The following is an 18089-nucleotide window of genomic DNA, read 5'->3' on the forward strand; positions in this document are numbered from 1 at the left end:
GTTGTTATTGAGAGTGACCTTGAACGTTATTATTTATTTTTTATTGTTGATAGGGTTTCTCTGTGAAACAGGCCTGGCTGCCCTGGAATTCACTCTGTAGACCAGGTTGGCCTTGAACTCACAGAGATCCGCCTGCCTCTGCTTCTTTAGAGCTGGGATTAATGGCATGTGCCACCATCGCCCTGCGACCTTTAACTTCTCATCCACCTGCAGCCACTTCCCAGATTCTGGGATTACAGATGTGAAGCAACCGCCCAAATTTTTTTACAAAATTGAACTTTGAAATAAAACCATATAAGCTAGTGGCAGAACCAAGATAAGGACCCAGGTATTTTGGACATCTCAGTGTCAAGCACGTTTCGACTTCTGGACCACCCTTGAGCGCTAATAAACTTGTCACTCTAACCTTGCTCTAGGGTTAAGGTTCTTGCCCTCGGTCACACTCCCCCCCCTTCTCCACCACTGGGGGCTTGCAGGCGCTCCTCCCGGTACCGTCCACCTCTCTCCGCAGCGCTCGCGGCCGCCGGCAGGGGGCGGCGGCGCACGCAGGCTCCGCGGCCCCGCCCCCGGGCAACCGTCGATTGGGCCGGCGCGTGATGTCACGCCGGTTTAGCCAAACAAATGGGTTTCGGGGCGAGCGTTGGGCTCCGCCGCGCTGCGCTGAGCTCCCGGTCCGCCTCAGTCTCGGGGAGCGAGTCAGGCCTGCCGCCGCCGCATCGGGCTGCCGCAGCCCCGGGCCAGGCCCCGGCCGGGCAGAAGCACAGGTGGGCCGGGCGGGGGCGCGGGCGCGCGGCGGGCGGACACTGTGGCGGCTCCCGCTGCTCCCCGCGGCGAGGCCGGGCGTTGGGGGCGGGGACCGCGGGGCGCCGCGCTCGGGGGTGCAGCCGCCGCGTCCTCCCGGGCGCCGTCCGCGCGGCCTGGCCCAGAGGTCGTGCGTCCGCGGGTCCCCGGGCCCCGAGGCGGGCGACCCGAGCTAGGCCGCCGCGGGGGAGCTGCTTGCCGGGCGCGGGGAGTGGGGGGAGGCGTCCCGGCGCAGGTGAGCGGCGCGTCTCCTCCACCCTCCCGGGCCCCGCCGTGTGAGCCTGCGGCGGTGAGGTCACAGTTCCGAGGCTCGGTGTGTGCCTGTGATGTCAGGGCTCTACCCGGAGAGACCGTGATGTCACCGCAGGCCCCGAGTGGCGGAAGGGCTGGGAGGACCCGCGGGGAGAAAAAGGAAGTTCAGTCCTCGCAGATTTGAACCGAAATCGTGGATATCAGCTTCGTAGAATTTGAATGTAATAATTGTCAGGTGTTTAAACTTCATTTCAGAAAGCATCGTTAGTGTCAATTTAAGGACATTTGGTTTAGAAGTAGAGAAATTGTGGGAGATCTTGAGGGGAGGCGGGAGAAGGGGTTTTGGGATATTCCCTGTGAGTGTCTTTCAGGAAGCTAAACTCAGTTTGATGGTTTGATAACAGCAGTTGCTGGGGAGGGGTGAGCGGGGGCAGAACCAACTGGAGTGCCGATAATTCCGTTGGCTTTATTTACCTTTTTCTGGCTAGTGATCTGCTTGTTAGCCTTTTAGTTAGCGAATGGCCGTGGCAAGCAGATCTTAAACGAACTTTGTTTTATAAGAGCTCTTTTTAAATAATAATCACCTGAGGATTTAATTTATCCAAGTGTTTATCGTCCCCCCCCCCCATGAAGGATAATTGGAGGTTTTCTGTGGTTATAGCTCAGCAACAAGACCTTTTTATTTTTTTGCTTTTTTTAAAAAAAAAAAACAGACTGGGCTGTAACTTAATATAATAACACATCTGAAGATTGCTTTTTGGGACTGGTAACTAAAATTTCATCAGTAGTGCTTTGAATGTGAAATTATAAATTTTAGGAGATTTTGTGTATGATGATTTTCTTGGCTTTGACCTGCATAGAAGCTGGCGTGCTGAACTAACCTGCAGGAGACATTCCAGAGACTCAGTCCTTTCAGCCTTTCTTCCTTCTAGACTCTTGTTCAAAGGTAGCAGACTTAAAACCGAAGCATGCTTACAATTAGGGTTCTCAGAAGGAAGCCTTCATTGGAACTGTCTGTGCCTCCTCATGCACAGTTACTTGCAATAGTAGGGTCCCCTCTTTCCAATACTTTCTGCTTCCCATTTGCTCTTCAAATATTTGCATTTTTATAGGCAAATATATCCTTAATAACTTTTTTTGACAGGGTCTCACTCTAGCTCTGAGTGGCGTGGTACTTGCTGTGCTGTCTAGGCTGTCCTTGAACCCTCAGCCTGCCCCTGGTGTGCTGGGATTACCTGTGCGTGCCATCACACCTGGCTCCTTGAAGACTTTTAATGGCTTTCTGGATTTTGCATCAGTATGCAGATGAAATGCAAATTAGCACAGGAAATGAAAGCAAAAATTATCTGTTAATACTGGATTTGGATGTGTGTCCAGAGAGACAAGTCTAGGGTCTCCTGCAGGAATACCGATCGGCACTGAGCTACATTCCCAGGCCCTGACTGTTGGATCTGACTGGCTGTCAGTGGTTCTCAACCTTCCTGATGTCTCAGCCCTTTAACACAGCTGCACATGTAGTGGAAACCCCACCACAAAGTTATTCCTAATGCCGCAGCCCTTTAATACAGCTGCTCGTGTAGTGGAGACCCCACCATAAAGTTATTCCTTTGCTCCTTGATAACTAATTTTACTACTGTTATGAATTGTAAATATCTGGTGTGTGAGCCCTGTGAAGGGGTCGCTCGCTCTGTGTAAATGGACACTGCTAATATAAATGGAAGGGGTGGGGTCAGTGTAAACGGGAGTTAAAAACCCTGTAGCTGACTGCTGTGCTTGCCAGTGCTTGGCCACCTCACTGTCTATCTTGCTTCGGTGTTAGTTTTTATTTTTACATGGAAAGAGAAGAGTTACTGGGTGGAGAATGAAAGTCTTAGTGTGTTCTGATGTTACTAAGAAACAGTGGTGGGCACAAGAAAGCCGCCTGCATGTGTGTCATTGCATAACAAGCCATGACTATGGAACATTTCTATAACCTGCTTCTGCTTCGGTGCTTCTCACCCACGTCTTGCAGTTTTTGGTCCAGGAAGCAGCCTTTACTTAAATGGTTTTATGGAAATTGGAGATTAAGCTTATTTTTTTAAAAGACATTTTGTCATTTAGTTCACTCACAGAATTTGAAGGAACTAAAGCATCATTAGTAATGTGGCATCTTTGTGACGAATAAGGCAACATTGTGAGCAGAGTGTGCTATTAGACAGAAGTCCTTAGGATATGCTCATTGGCTCAGCTGTTTTACTAACATGCTAAACAGTTTCTACTTTATTTTCCAAACTTAGTTTATGCTCACCTAGTTTAATTTCTATAATACTGGAATCCCATTGGGCTTCACTTGTGTCTTAATATTTGTTGGTAGGAGAACATACTCGAGAGACTTCATTTAGAGCTAGCTAATTTCCAAAATTTGCAGCTGTTTAAAGCCAGATACATGGGGGAAGCTACTATGGTGTGATAAATGCCTTCCTTGTTAGGTCATTTGTGACAGGCAGAATTCAAGTGCATGAGCTGCGTGCTGGCCTTTGGAGCAACAACAGAGGGCCATTTGGAATGGATTTCTGTCGGTCCTGTCTACCTTATCTTCCCACTTATGTTGTCTATGGGATGTTGAAGCAGAGAGCCTACTGTGTCATCCAGGACGGAGTGGAGTTAATTAAAATGTATGTGGTTCTCAGTGTTCACTAAAATTACTTAACCTTTCATTTTCAACTTCATTTTCTAGTTACTGCACTCACGTCAGAAATGCTTAGTTTCATAACCTAGCTTGTCCATTTCATACCTTAATCACAATATAAGTTTGTGACTCCAAGCCTATGCCAGTGTGCCCGCACAGTGTGAGTCTAAGTGTGATCCAGGCCTGTGCCAGTGTGCTCAGCTTTGCACAGGTTCTGGGGATCTGAACTCAGGGCCTCATGCTGGTGTGGCAAGCACTTTACTCCTCACCGACGGAGCTGTCACCTTTAATGCTCACTCACGGGCTTAGCCAGACTGCTGCTGCTGCGCTTGGCTGGCCAGGTGTTCCATCCCGAGTGTCAGTGTGAAGAGGGTTAGAAACTCGGGTAGGAAGGCTGGAGTAGTTACGTAGGCTCGGACAAAGGACTCATCACATCACTGATGTGTATTTTCCTGGAGTGAGTGAGAAGGATGAGTGCTCAAGGCTGGAGCTAGTCTCTGGGCGGTCAAAATTGCATCTGTCCTCTCTTCGCCTTCCTTCCCTTCAATTTTTTGCTTTTTGAGATGAGAGTATAATCACATAGTTCAGGCTGGCCTTGAACTCATGGTCTCCCTACCACAGCCTTTCAAGGCCTGAGACTCTAGGCAAGCTTCACTATGCCTGTCTCCACTTTAAGATGTGTGTGGACGTTTTCATTAAAGTGAGTTCTCTTAGTCTGTGGACTTGAGAAGTGCCTGAGCTCCTAGCCTTCATTTGTCATATCTTCCTGACATTTTATGGGGAAACCGTTAATCATTACAGAAAAATATTTGAATGTTGAATATCTATATACCCATATCTGTAATTCCATAGTCTTCCATGAAATAGGTGGGTCTGTTTTACTGCCTGCTCGTTTCCCTCTGTCTACCAGCCAATCTTAGATTTTTGTTGTATTTTATAATAAGTATACTTCACATGTAAATCCTTCAGAATACTTATTATTAACTTGATTTTAGGTGACATGTATGGTAAAGTGTCCAGGTCTGTGTCTACATATCCTGAGCCGTGTATCCTGTCAGGATCATAGAGCATTACGGTGCCACAGAAAGTCTCTAGTTGGCGCACGTGGCTTTCCATCCTCTGCTCTTGTTGTTCGTGAGGCCGTCTGGCCCCGTCTGTTTAAACCCTCCTCCCTGCTCTCCTAGTGCACACTGTTATGACAGAGAGTGGACCCTTGAAGAGGTTGGAGACCTGTCTGACCTCGTCGTCTGTCCTGTGAGGGAGTCCGAAGCTTCCTAGCCCAGAGAGCACAGCCTTTGCTTCTGTGAAAGAACCTAGGAGAGGGTTTTGTTTTAGAAGTCCTGTTGAGTGAGGGTGGAGAGTGGCCCCTGGAAGCCGGAACTAAAACTGTGGGGTGGCTTTGAGGGGAGTGGGGCTGCTGGGACCACTGTAGCCTCAGGTGAAGTGCAGAGTGTGTTGGAAAAGGTAGGGATGGCAGTCCATGCTAAAGTGGGCAGAACTGGGGGTTTGTTCTTGTGTCCTGGTGCTTTTAGGACCACACTGTCCGAATGCTAGGTGTGTGGCAGAAGAGACACTTCAGCAAAGTGGCCTCTCTAACTGCTTAGAGTGATATGTAGTGACAAAGGCAAGTTATGCAGGACACTTGATAAGGAAGAGGGATGGAAAGAGTAGAGAGTCAGCACAGTTCAGACTGGCCCTGTTAGAAACGGAGAGAGATACTCAGTACAGAGCAGGCAGGGTGTAGCCAGGTGAACTTTGGATAAAGAGATTAGGGCGACAGTAATCCCCAAGGCATGTCCACTCCTTACAGCAGCCCTGCCCTGCGCAGGCCCTGGATGACTTCAGGGTTCTGTTCCTCACATTCCAGTGTCGACTTCGACTTCCCCAGGTGCAGTCTTGTTTACAACGGCCACCTCGCTGGAGGTCTTAAACTTTGTGGTTCAGGCTCCTTCAGAGCGGACCGGACGGAGTGCCTAAATTTGTGTGTGTGTGTGTGTGTGAGAGAGAGAGAGAGAGAGAGAGAGAGAGAGAGAGAGAGAGAACACGACCAAGAGTGTAGACAGGACGGACATTCTGTATTCACCTAGATTTTTTGTTGTTGTTGTTTTGAGACAGGGTTTCTCTGTAGCTTTGGAGCTTGTCCTGGAACTAGCTCTTGTAGATTAGGCTGGCCCTCCAACTCACAGAGATCTGCCTCCCTCTGCTTCCTGAGTGCTGGGATTAAAGGCATATGCCACCACCTCCCCGGCCTCACCTAGATTTCAAAGTCCGCTCTAGAGAACTTTGGGTTCTTGACATACTCCACCCTTGCAATGGGTGGGCCCTGATCAAGAGCACCCCTACTAGGGCAAAGCTCAGTGGCTCTTTAGGGACGGGGCTTGTCCCAGCGACCTCTGTGGCATCTCCATCTAACAACTCCAGCACTTGTGCCCGCATCCAGTGAAACCATGGAAGTGGCTGCTACTTGTATCCTTGGGGGTCCAGTCCCCAGCATGGTTTGTCTGGAAAGCGGAATATCAAGTCAGACTATGGAACTTTGAGGCTTTACTGCTCTGGGAGGTTCTGTGCTTGCAGTAGTTTTAAGAAGTGATTTATTTATCTTTTAATGTGTGTTCTACTCCCCTTTGGAACCGTGCCTGACTCACCATTGTAGTTTGGAAACACTTGAACTGTTTGGTGTTGCAGGCCGTGCTAGACAGCAGTTTGCTTCATGACGACTCTCATTTATTGATTTAGATGAAGGCCTGGATGTTAGATTTTTGAGTTGTTGCTTCGATTGGTCAAGATGTTTGGGGTTGTTGCTAAGGAGTGAAGCTATTTTGTGTGACTTTGGAGGACTAGAGGTGGAAGTCTGTAGCTTGAGTGCGTGTACCCTTCCTACCCCCCCCCCCCCCCCCCCCCGTTGGATCCTAATCTCAAGTGAAGGGTTCTTAGGAGCTTCAGGCTGTGGTTAGATGTATCCTCATGAAGGCTAGAGCTTAGAAGACTCTTGGCGGAACCCTGACACTTCTGCCATGTGAGAGCACAGTAAGGTGCTGGCTAGGAAGAATGGGCCCTCTCTGCTCTTATATTGATCATCGAGTCCCAGCCTCAAGAACTATGAGAAATTTGTCATAAATCGTTCATTCTCCTCATTACCAGACAAAGGCCTTTATTTATGGAGTCGGAGAAGTGAACTTTTTGTCTCTTTTTAAAATGCCTGGAAGTTTTGGTCTAAAGTATCACTAGTAGGAATGCCAGAATTTAGGGAGAAGTTTTTAAACTGGTTTTCAAGTGTGGGTGGTTTCCTGTTACATGCATGTGTACCATGTACAGCCTGGTGCCTGCTGAGGTCAAAAAGAGGATATTGGGATCCCTGGAACTGGAGTTACAGATGTTTGGGAGCTGCCATGTGGGTGCTGAGAACTGAACCTGGGTCTTCTGGAAGAGCAGCCAGTGCTCTGAACCCTTGAGCCATCTCTCCAGCCCCTTCATGACATGATTTGAGGAAGGAGTGATGTGAAAACCAGACTCTAGTGACATCTTTGCCTATTTGTCATCCTAGGTTTTGTTGATGACATTGTTTCTTGTGCTCTCCTCTCTTTCTTGCCTGCCTGTCTTCTCACCTTTGCTGGCAATTTTTTGCCATCCAGATTCAGACTGTCCTGTGTCCTTGACCCTCTAAGGGCTTTTCAGGAGTCATCCTTATAAGGTTGCCTCTGCCAAGAGGAGAACCTCTTTTGTGTGTCTGTTCACTTTTGGTCACTGCTTGTAGTGATGAGGCGAGCAGGCCTGCTTTTCGTCCTGCCTGGCTTCCACACAGCTTAGCCCCAGAAATAACAACACACAAAACTGTATTCATTTAAACACTTCCTGGCCCGTTATATCTAGCCTCTTCTTGGCTAACTCTTATATCCTGCTTTAACCCATATCTAGTAATCTGTGTATCACCACAGGGTTGTGGCTTACCGGGAAGATTCTAACCCACGTCCATCTCGGGCTAGAGCTTCATGGCGGTTGCCTGATTCTGCTTTCCTTCTCCCAGCATTCTGTTTGGTCTACTGCTGTCCTATCAAAGGCCAAGGCAGTTTCTTTATTAACCAATGAAAGTAACACATAGACAGAAGACGCACCTACATCAACTGCTCAAGATGGATGGCATTCTCTACAGTAGTGGCCATGGGAGTTCATAAGGAAACATTTGTAAGTGGTGGGCTGACTCGCTTCATTAAATTGTGCCTCTACCAGAGTAACTGCAGAGCCTTGCCTGCTAAATGCCTACTGCCAACACAGACCTTGGGGCCGGTGTTTGAACCAGGAGCTGCTGCAGCTATATTTGATGGCAGTCCTTTGGAGAGAATGTCATTTCTGTCTTTATGTGAGACTTTTGTTCCCATGTGATGCCACAGTTGGAGTTTGTCTGCAATGTCCCATGTGAAGAACAGAAGTGATTCTCCCATATTATCCTATGTGAAGATAAAGCCTTTTCTAATTTTGTTGCTTCTCAACAAAGCAATGGCTTGTAGTTTTCTGAGTGAGCCTAGTGAAATCAATGGTAACATTTGTTTGTTTTTTAAAATGTTGTTATAACAGAAAACTAGCTCATTCACAAGCTAGTATCATTGAGAAGTCCAAGGATGGAGTTTGACTGACTGCATACTTGTGTCTTGTGTGTTCTGATCTCAATTTTGCTTCCTTTTTTTTTCTTTTTCCTTTTTTTTTTTTTTTTTTTGACAGGGTTTCTCTTTAATCGCCCTGGGTGTCCTGGAACTGGCTCTGTAGGGGCCTTGAACTCACGCCTGTCTCTGCCTCCCAAGTGCTGGGACTAAAGGTATGCTCTGCCACCACCCGGCTTTCCTTCCTTTATTTAATGAGCTCAACTTTTATGCTTTTTGTCCCTTTGTGGTCCTGGTACAATTGTCATAGCTCAGATCTCATGTCCTCATGCCATGTGCAGAGGGGAAGGAATTGTGTGTGAAGCCTGAGACCCCTTTTCTTGAGAAGAACTTGACTAACATACTACTCACACATTGCTGTTGGAGAGGGGGTTCCTAAGGCCAAGGCCGGTAGCTGCAGACAGCACATGCTCATTACGCTGCCCTAAGTCCACCTTTTCCTTGCTCCCATCAGCCAAGCACTTGTTCGTGAATTTATCTTTTCCTATTTAATCTGCTATTTTCCTAAGCCTCGGATGTAGTAGGCTAGTCTGGTGGGTGGAAGAAAGAAAACTATCCTTTGTTTTATGAGCACGGTGAGAGTGGGAATGGGCATGTTAGAAGAGGTGGGGATAAATATATGGTAGTCTGTGCAGTGAAAATACAGTGTGAGCCATACGTGCAATTTCCAGTGTCTGTGAAAATCATTGTGTGTGTGGTTTTGGACAAAAATTCCAGAGGTACTGTTTCCTCCCTTTCTATGATCACTTTCTGTCTTAGATCTGGTACAGCCTAAGCTGAGCTAGAGGTCACAGTCTCCTGGCTCAGCTGATGGAGGAAGGTCATTGGTTAATAAAGAAACTGCCTTGACCCATTTGATAGGCCAGCCCTTAGGTGGGTGGAGTAAACAGAACAGAATGCTGGGAGGAAGAGGAAGTGAACTAAGACGCCATAGCTCTGCTCTCTGGGGCAGACGCGATGAAGCTCCGAGCCAGGATGGATGTAGGCTAGAATCTTCCTGGTAAGCGCATCTCGTGGTGCTACACATGTTAATAGAAATGGGCTAAGCAGTGTTTATATGAATACAGTTTGTGTGTTGTTATTTTGGGGCATAAGCTAGCCAGGCGGCTGGGAGCTGGGTGGCAGGAACGCAGCCCGCAGCTCCTTCAGCACTCAGCCCCTCACCTACTGATGCTACTCTCAAGTTTGAACCTACCCTGACTTTTGGTTATCATACTTAAAAACCGTTTTTGTAACTATTTTACATGGCCTCACCCTCTTCTACTTCTTCTTCAACCGACCCTGTCCTTTTACATTGCTTCACATACAGTCAGTTAAAACCAGGTATGGTAGGACACACCTGCATTCCCAGCATTGGGACAGGGGGAGGGGGGAATGGAGGATGGGAGGTGGGGGGATAGAAGGAGCATCAGGAGTTCAAAGCCAAGCTCAGCTATGTTTGGTTTGAGGGTAGCCTGGGCTCTGTGAGACCTTATCTTAAAAAAAAAAAAAACCAAAAAAAAAAAAAACCAGTAATCAAACCCACAGTAATCTATTAAAAAGAAAAATCTGTTTCTATCAAACTTCCTTGGGTCCTCAGGTCTGCCTCACCTTTCCGGTTCCTTAAACCCCTATATGTGCATATCGAATACTTAACTACCTAGTGGTTCTGTTTCAACATATGTGCAGTTGCTTAATTGTTCTCCAATTGTCTCGTGTGTATTAGCCTTATTTTCTCTTCTAAATCATAAGCATCACATGTTATTATGTTCCTAAGTTGCAGACGTGTAATTGAAGATTTAGCTTTTCCTTGATAAGGTTATAATATCGCAGGTTATTTAAATTTGTATCCTTAAAGTTTCTTAAAGTTTTCTACTCTGTTACTAACTCTGAGATATATTGTTAACACGTTGGGGTGTTGGAGTTTGTGTGTTAAGTGTGTGTGTGTGTGTGTGTGTGTGTGTGTGTGTGTGTGTAGTGCTGGAGATTAAACCCAGGGTTTCACATGAGCTAGGAAAGTGCTTTTTCAAAGTTAAAATGATTATGTTTATATAATTGCTTATTTGAAGCCATAGAATCACTCTAGGAACTATAGAGATAATTTTTGATTAGCTGGAGTTTCTTAAGATAAAATCTGTATTTGCTAAGGAGGTCTCAGAGGACCCATTTACTTTCTTGCTGAAGAACCAGGAGAGGCAGACCAGTTTCCAAAGTAGGGCAGGAGATCTTATTTCAAGTTGAGACATCAGGCTTGGTCCCTGGGGGTTCTCAGTACCTTCACAGCCCCCACTCACTTAGTCGTAGAGTGTAGGTTCTGTGGTCCAGGTTGTTGGCTGTTTTAGATGAACAGCTCTCTCACTCTCTCAGTATTGTGATAATGTTGGTTCTTTGGGGTGCTATGAAGAGGACAATCAAAAGATCTGGAAAAGAAGTTGAAAGAGGGTCTGAGAACTTGACCCCCACCCCGAGTTCTTTGGCATGTTATAATGATTAGCTTGATGAAAAAGAAATGCGTTGATGCTTTCATTTGTGGAATTTTACGATCCATTATTTCCTGGGAAATGCACACCCACATGCATTGATGCTAAGTGCATTAGTTTTTTTGTTTGCTTGAGACAGTATGTGCCTTTGGGAATCTTTAGCTTGCCTGTCTTGCTTGAAATGTATTTCTTTGTAGAGTGTGTCTGGGTATGTGGCTGAGCACACTCAGGCTAGAGGTTGACACTGGGGGTTTCTAGGGATCACTCTTTCTTTACCTTTTTTGTTTTTAAAGATTTGTTTTTGTTTTATGTGTGTGTCTTGCCTGTTGTGTCTGTGCACCATGTGTGTGCAGTGCCTGTGGAGGCCAGGAGAGGGCATTGGATCCCAGTGGACCTGGAGTTAAAGATGGTTGTGAGCCCATGTGTAGGGGCTGGGAACTGAACCCAGGTCCGCAAGAGTAGCAAGTACTCTTAATGGTCGAGCTTTCTCTTCACCCCCTTTGATCTTATGTTCTGAGACAAGGTCTCTCACCGAATCTGGAATTCACTGATGGACTAGACACTCACAAGAGCCTCTGTCTCTGCCCCCTTGGTGCTGGGATTACAGAGTTGGTTTGAAATGCCCTGGGTTTTTCTGTGTGTGTAGGGGTTTTGAACTCAGTTCCTCATGTTTGGGTAAGACACACTTTACCCTGCTGATCCATTTACCTGATTAAATGTTAATGTAGAGAATGAAGCTTAAGGATTTACCCCACCCTTGACCCGCTTTAAGAGACGTGAGAAGGGGAGTACACACTTGTGAAGATATTGATCTGGCATAGTGTCCCATGCTTTTAATCCCCACATTGAAATCCATCTGCAGGCTTGAAAGTGTTCCTATTTGCAATTCTTCGGGATCTCTATTCTTGCCCTCCCCACCCAATAAGCCCTGTTAAATGATTCCTTTGGCTAATGGGACCTCTTTTTTGTTGATCATTTTTTTCCTTAAAAATTACCTGATTTATTTATTTTTCATTGTATGTCTTTGAGTTTTTGCTTGTATATCTGTGCAACACATGCATACAGTACTCACAGAGGCCAGAAGAGGGCGTCAGATTCTCTGACATTTGAGTTATAGATAGTTGTCATGTGGGTGCTAGGATTTGAACCCTGGGTCATCTAGAAGAAGAGCAGCAGATATTAACTGCTCAGCCATCTCCAGCCCCTTGTTGACTTTTAAACTGCATTTGGTTGCTTTTGCCTGTTTCTATTAAAAACAGGTGAATGAGACATTAAAAGATACCCAGTGTAGCTTAATGGGACATATTTTCTCATCCCTCCTCAAAGGAATTGACTTCTCAGCCTTTCCATTCTCTTTCCTCTTTACAACACTTTAATTCTCTTATAGCTAGTATGAGGTGGTTTGAATAAGAATAGCCCCATAGGTCCATATATTTGAAAGGTTAGTCATCAGTCTATGGCATTACCTAAGAGGGATTAGGAGGTGTGGCTTTGTTGAAGGAGGTGTGTCAGAGAGGGTGGGATTTGAGGTTTCAGAAGTCCAAACCAGTCCCAGAGGCTTTCTCTCTTCCTGCTGCCTTCACATCCCTATGTAGAACTCTGAACTACTTCTTCAGCACCATGTCTGCATGCCTGCAGCCGTGCTCCCTGTCGTGATGACAATGGACTAAGCCTCTGAAACTGTAAGCTAGCCCCATTTTTAATGTCTCTTCTGGCAATAGAACACTAAGACATAGTGGTTCTTCAGGCAATTCCATAAAGAATCATGTAAAACTATGGCCGTGTTGTAAATGGTTCAGAATGCCAAAGGTTCCTTCATCTGTCTACTGGTTACTCAGTCCCATCTTTAGAAACAGCAGAATTGCTTGTGTATTACCTGCTTTTTTAGTACATATTAAAACAAACACATAAAATACAAATCTAAAAAAAATTAAAAAATAAATATATGGTGCTGTGCTTTTGTTAATTTTTAAAACATTTTTGTCATTCTTTACATCTTAGTATATGACCAAAGTAGATAGAAAGTCTGAACAGTGGGTTAAAAGCAAGTATTTCAGATGCAAGAGTCCAGGAATCACTTAGGCCTGGTGCACTTTTTGTAATGGTTCTCTTTTTCTCTGCCTCTTTTAAATTAAGGTATAATTAACACTGGAAAAATGCACGTATACGGCACAGCTGGCTCTGGGGTTTTGATTGTCGGTACTTGTAAGTGCTACCTGTTCTTTCCAGGCTCTGGGGTTCTTTCCCTTCATGTGTGCTCCAAGTCCTTGGGGGCCTATCTGGATCTCTAGATGGAACTGTTCTAGGCAGTGGGGTTCAAGGAGCAAAGGTTACATGCCAGCCTTTTAAAAAGGAAAGTTTCTAGAAGCTGCCCCTTCACAGCAGTTTTGTTAGCCAGGATGCGTTGTTACAGTCACATGAGAAGTCAGGGAGGTTGGAGATCCAGCCGTCACCATCTTTCTGTACCTAGTGAACACCACTTCTGTGCTGTCTGTGAGTTCCCAGAAGCTGAGCTGCTACAGAGGACAGGGTGCTGGAGAGCACATCTGCTTTTTCTTGCTGTTACAGTCTTTATAGTTGCTAATCTCATAAGTATAAAGGAATTATGGCCAAGGCCATCTCTGATTGGCCCAGTAGGATAGGTAGAGAAAGTAATTCTATCCTAATGCCCTAATGTATTGACAGCGCCTTGAAAATGCAGACTGTCCATCAAGCAGATGATTGACACACATGCCGCACATTTCATTGTCCTAACAGGAAACTAATGGTTGACGGAAAAGAAGAAAGGCTTGAACTCAGAAATGCTTCAGATCAGCGTGGTCATGAGTGGAGGAAGCATAGTGTGTCAGCCTGCTGCAGTACAGCCTCAGGGCAGGAGTGTGTCAGCCTGCTGCAGTACAGCCGCAGGGCAGGAGTGTGTCAGCCTGCTGCAGTACAGCCGCAGGGCAGGAGTTTGAGAGCCTCTGTCAGCGAAAATGAAAACTAGATTAGGGCACAAGGTTAATTTAGCTTTAATTTTTTATTTTTTGTCTATTTTTCTTTTATATCCATTTAACCTGTAGATGGAATATTCAGTCCACCTGCTTCAGCATCCCAGCGCTGTGATTTCTAATTGTTCTCTTAGCCTAAAGAGGAAAAAGCAAAGTAATAAACATATGTCCTATTTAGCTTTCTTTTACAGAAATTTGCATGTTTTTTTCAATTTCTTTTATTTATTTTTATTTTTTTCTCATGTTTTTTCATGTAATTATTTTTATTGAGATTCTCTAAATTTTCCTTTTACTCTCTAGTTCAGATGGGCTCAGATTGCATAAAATATATTTTGCCAAAACTCTTTAGTAGGCTGTTGAGTTGTTTCAAGTGCATTCTATGCTGGGTGTGGTAGGGTATGCCTGTAATTCCAGCACGCAGATGCATGAGGCCGACCAATAGTTTGAGGCCAGTCTGGGCTACATAGTGAGGGTTTTTGTTTTGCTTTGTTTTTGCTTTTTTTTTTTTTTAATTTAAAAAAGTACAAATAGGAACTGTGAGTTGGTCTCTAGAAAAGTTGGTAGTGTTTTTCCAGCTAATACTATGGAGAGTGTTCCAAGCTATCTTTACTGCTGAAATAGATCGGAGCAGTTACTAAAAGGTGATCTATAGCTCCAGTCTGAAGGTAGATTGGGCTCAGGACTTGAGCACCAGCCTAGGTTGTATAAGGAGCCTTGTGCCCCCTCCCCCATGAAGGAAAGTGTGTGTGTATTTTTATACCACATGGTGAGGGCTTAGCAGAAATCGCTTAGCTCTCATGGCATTCGGCATGTATTACCTTGTACTTAGTATACATATTAACTCTGCTTTTCTCTCTGAATTTTGGGGAAGTGTTAGAAAAAGGGTTATGTTCTGATTGGGAACCTTTACATGCCTGTATGTTTCTGATTGGTATTTCTCTCAAATACCTGACAGAAATAAAGGAGAAAGTGTTGATTATGGTTCCTTGTTCCAGAAGGATTTCAGTCCATCTTGGCAGGGAAGGCAGATGATGGAGTGGACCTCAAATGGGAGCCTGTGGTGCTGGCCTATTCGCATAGTGACAGACCAGTGGTGACAGACCAGTAAGCTTCTAGGACAAGGGGCAGGGATGACCTTCAGATGCCCACCCTAGGCGGGAAACAAGTGTCCTAAGAAAAGATAGTAACAGACCAACTCAGTAGCAGTGTTTTGTGCTTTCTAGGAGGGAAGGGAACGTAAATATTATAATGCAAGTGATCATACTTCTGAATTATCACTAATTAAAGAAACTTTAATGAGAGCTTGGTACCCATTACCTACAGCAGGGGTTTTGAGATACTTCCAGTGCAGAATCCTTCATTTGTCCGGAGGTCAGATTTCTCCTTATTTCTCCTGTTTCCTAGAGCTTGACAGCACGGCAGTGAAGGCTGCATGTCAAAGACTCCGCTACTGAGCTGTGTGACTTCAGGGTCCGTCCTAAGGTTTTTACCGCTTACTTTACATTGAAATGGCACAAACCATAGTGTTACAGAGAGATTTGTTAAGTGAGTACATAAGTTGTTTTGTTTCACGAGTACGTACTTTTTAGGGGAGACTGGAGCTCTAAGAAGCTGGGGCAGCGTCTGATGGTTTGTGCATTGCTGACATCCACCGTTACCTAACTAACTAGACCAGCAAGCATTGGCCCTGAGATTCCTATTGGTGCCTTTTCGTGTCTGGGTTGCTGTCATTAAATAGATAAATCTAACTCCTATTTAATTGCCACTGCTGATTTTCCTTTGTGCTTCCCAACTCCCTTGCGCTTCACCTCTCTAAATACTACAGTCAGTCAGAGGCAGCAGTCACAAGTGTGTATACTGGGTAACAAGTGTAGTTTAGGTGGGTGATCCATCTTTTTACCTTAGCACTGTGCTCTTTGAGTGCTGAGTGCTGGGATTAAAGATGTGTGCCACTGTGCCTGGCCTGAAATACTTATACATGTCTGCTGTTTATAGCCTTTTTTAACTCTGTTAGTCCTTGAGAGCTTTGTTTCTTTGTCTACTGCATTCCAAGTACTTAACAAATGCTCAGAAGACATTTGTCACCTGCAGAAGGTAGGAAGAATGTAACTATGAAGTTAGCAGCAAAATAGTTTACATAGAAAATATTTGTGGGGGCTGGAGAGATGGCATTGACTTCAATGCCAAGGTCCTGAGTTCAATTCCCAGCAACCACATGGTGGTTCACAACCATCTGTAATGAGGTTTTGTGCCCTCTTCTGGCCTTCAGGCATACATGCAGAAACAATATTGTATGCATAATAAATAAATAGATAAATAAAGTAGAAAATATTTTTTAAAAAAAGAAAAAAATTGTGTTTAAAAGTATTTTCATTAATTAAAAAATAATTTAGGAGTGGAACCCAGTGTGGTGGTACACACCTTTAATCCCAGTACCTTGTTTCCTGCCTTTTAGAACAATCTTGAAGCAATGGAAAACACACAGGCATGCACATGTGCAAGCACGCGCGCGTACACATGAAGGCATGTTAGGACGTGGGGCCTGGCTAGTGGAAGAAGGTCACTAGGGTGGGCATCTGAAGGTCATACCTGCCCCTTGTCCTGAATGTTTACTGGTCTGCCACTGTGCAAGGGAGGCAGACAGATCTCAGAGTTCAAGGCCAGCCTGGTCTACAAAATGAGTTTCAGGACATCCAGGGCTACACAAAGAAACCCTGTCTCAAAAAACAAACAAATAAATAAATATAAAAATAATAATTTAGGAGCTTAAAATAATAAAAAATATTTATTTTGGAGACTACTGTGTTCTGTAATGATAGCAAGGACAAACAGACAAGGAGTGTGTGTGTACACACACACACATTTTCCCCCCTCTCTTTTGGCATTGCTGAGTCTTCAACCCAGGGCCTTGTACATGCTGAACAGGTGTACTGTGCTAAGCTATATCCCCAGCAAAGACTGTTTATTCTGTTGGTGGAAAAGGAGCTGAGTTTTGGCTTGATATGACTCAGTTCAGATCCCCAGCGCTTACATAAAAAGCTAGGCACCACAATAATGCTGTAATCCCAGCATTAGGGAGGCAGATAGAGTTAGCTAGCTAGCTAGGCAGCCTACCTGAGTCAGAGAGCTCTAGGTTCAGTGAAAGACCCTGGTCTCAAAATTGAAGTAAAGAGTGATGAAGACACCCTGTATTGGCTCCACACCTGTGCATATATGTGCATGTTCTTCTGTACACACACTATATATACACACAAAGCTGAAAGGTCAAAAGAAAAATACAGCATCTACCTTGTGCCTAGTGTAGCATCTTTTCAGCTTAATGGGGATGGGATAGTGGGGAGAACTCCATTAGATTCCAGTTGTCCCACAGTGTGCAAATAAACATATCTCCTATCGGAGCCCTTAAGGCTTCAACAGAGTGAGGTATGGCAATGTAGTAACTTGCTTGATTTCACTCTTCATCTGGAGTTGTGGTTTGAATCTGAAATGTCTCCCAAGGACTCCTGCATTGGAGCCTTTCCCGCTAATGCAGTAGTGCTCAGAAGTGGGGCTCTGGAGCTCTGGGTCATGCTCAGCAAGTGCTCCATCCCTAAGCTGTAGCCTTAGCTGGGTTTACAGCTCCTTACCACCAGGCTTGGAGTATCTCATTGGGACATCATTTGCATTTCCCCAACAGCTAATGTGAGTAACCATCTCTTCATGTTTGTTAGTATATCTTTTTTGGGAGAAATGTCTCTTAAAGCCCTAGTTATTTTGTTGAGAATTGAACCCAGGGCCCAATACATGTGTATGTCCTGTCACATATAGTCCATCTGGGATATTTGTCTTCACTTCTTTTAACCTAGTTTAAGACCTCGAAATAGTCTTCCTCGCTAATACTAATAGTCTTAGTTTGTCTTTATTGTTGTCCTGAGACTCTTGATAGTGAGAGTAATCAGACTATTGAGACTGAGTCTGGGTAGCGTTTATTTATGTTTTGTTCCTTGAACTTACTGTGTAGAGGAGGTTGACCTTGAATTTCTAATCTTGCTTCTTTACAACTGCTGGGATTATAGGTGTTTACTGCTTCTGGTTTTGTACAGTCTGGGGATTGGACCTAAGGCTTCCAGAATAGTAGGCAGTGCCATGATTGTGAAGATGGTTTTCCATGGCTCTCCAGATGTGCTAACCCTGCAGCTTCCCCAGATGTGGGAAAGTGGACTGCATAGTTTGTCGTAGTGGGGGCTGTTCTTGTTCTCCCCTGAAAGGGAAAACTGTTTGGCAA

The 18089-nt window shown here is 45.0% G+C and overlaps 1 protein-coding gene across 3 annotated transcripts in view; it reads left to right on the top strand.

Annotated features, from left to right (window-relative positions):
* Positions 1-545: 545 nt before the first annotated feature.
* Positions 546-18089, top strand: part of Fbxo34 (F-box protein 34) — a 64482-nt gene continuing 46938 nt past the window's right edge. For 2 of the 3 annotated variants that reach the window (XM_041633990.1, XM_041633992.1), the window contains exon 1: positions 633-764. Coding sequence is in view for 1 of the 3 variants with exons in the window: in XM_041633989.1 (XP_041489923.1) it covers positions 622-764 (143 nt within the window). In the remaining 2 variants the exon portion in view is untranslated. Of the gene's footprint in view, positions 765-18089 lie in introns of all 3 variants that reach the window. The other variant, XM_041633989.1, reaches the window with a different exon arrangement.

This window comes from Microtus oregoni, unplaced genomic scaffold (assembly GCF_018167655.1).
Source record: "Microtus oregoni isolate MIOR12 unplaced genomic scaffold, Mior012 000045F_ref0000178, whole genome shotgun sequence".
NCBI classification, from domain to species: Eukaryota; Metazoa; Chordata; class Mammalia; order Rodentia; family Cricetidae; genus Microtus; species Microtus oregoni.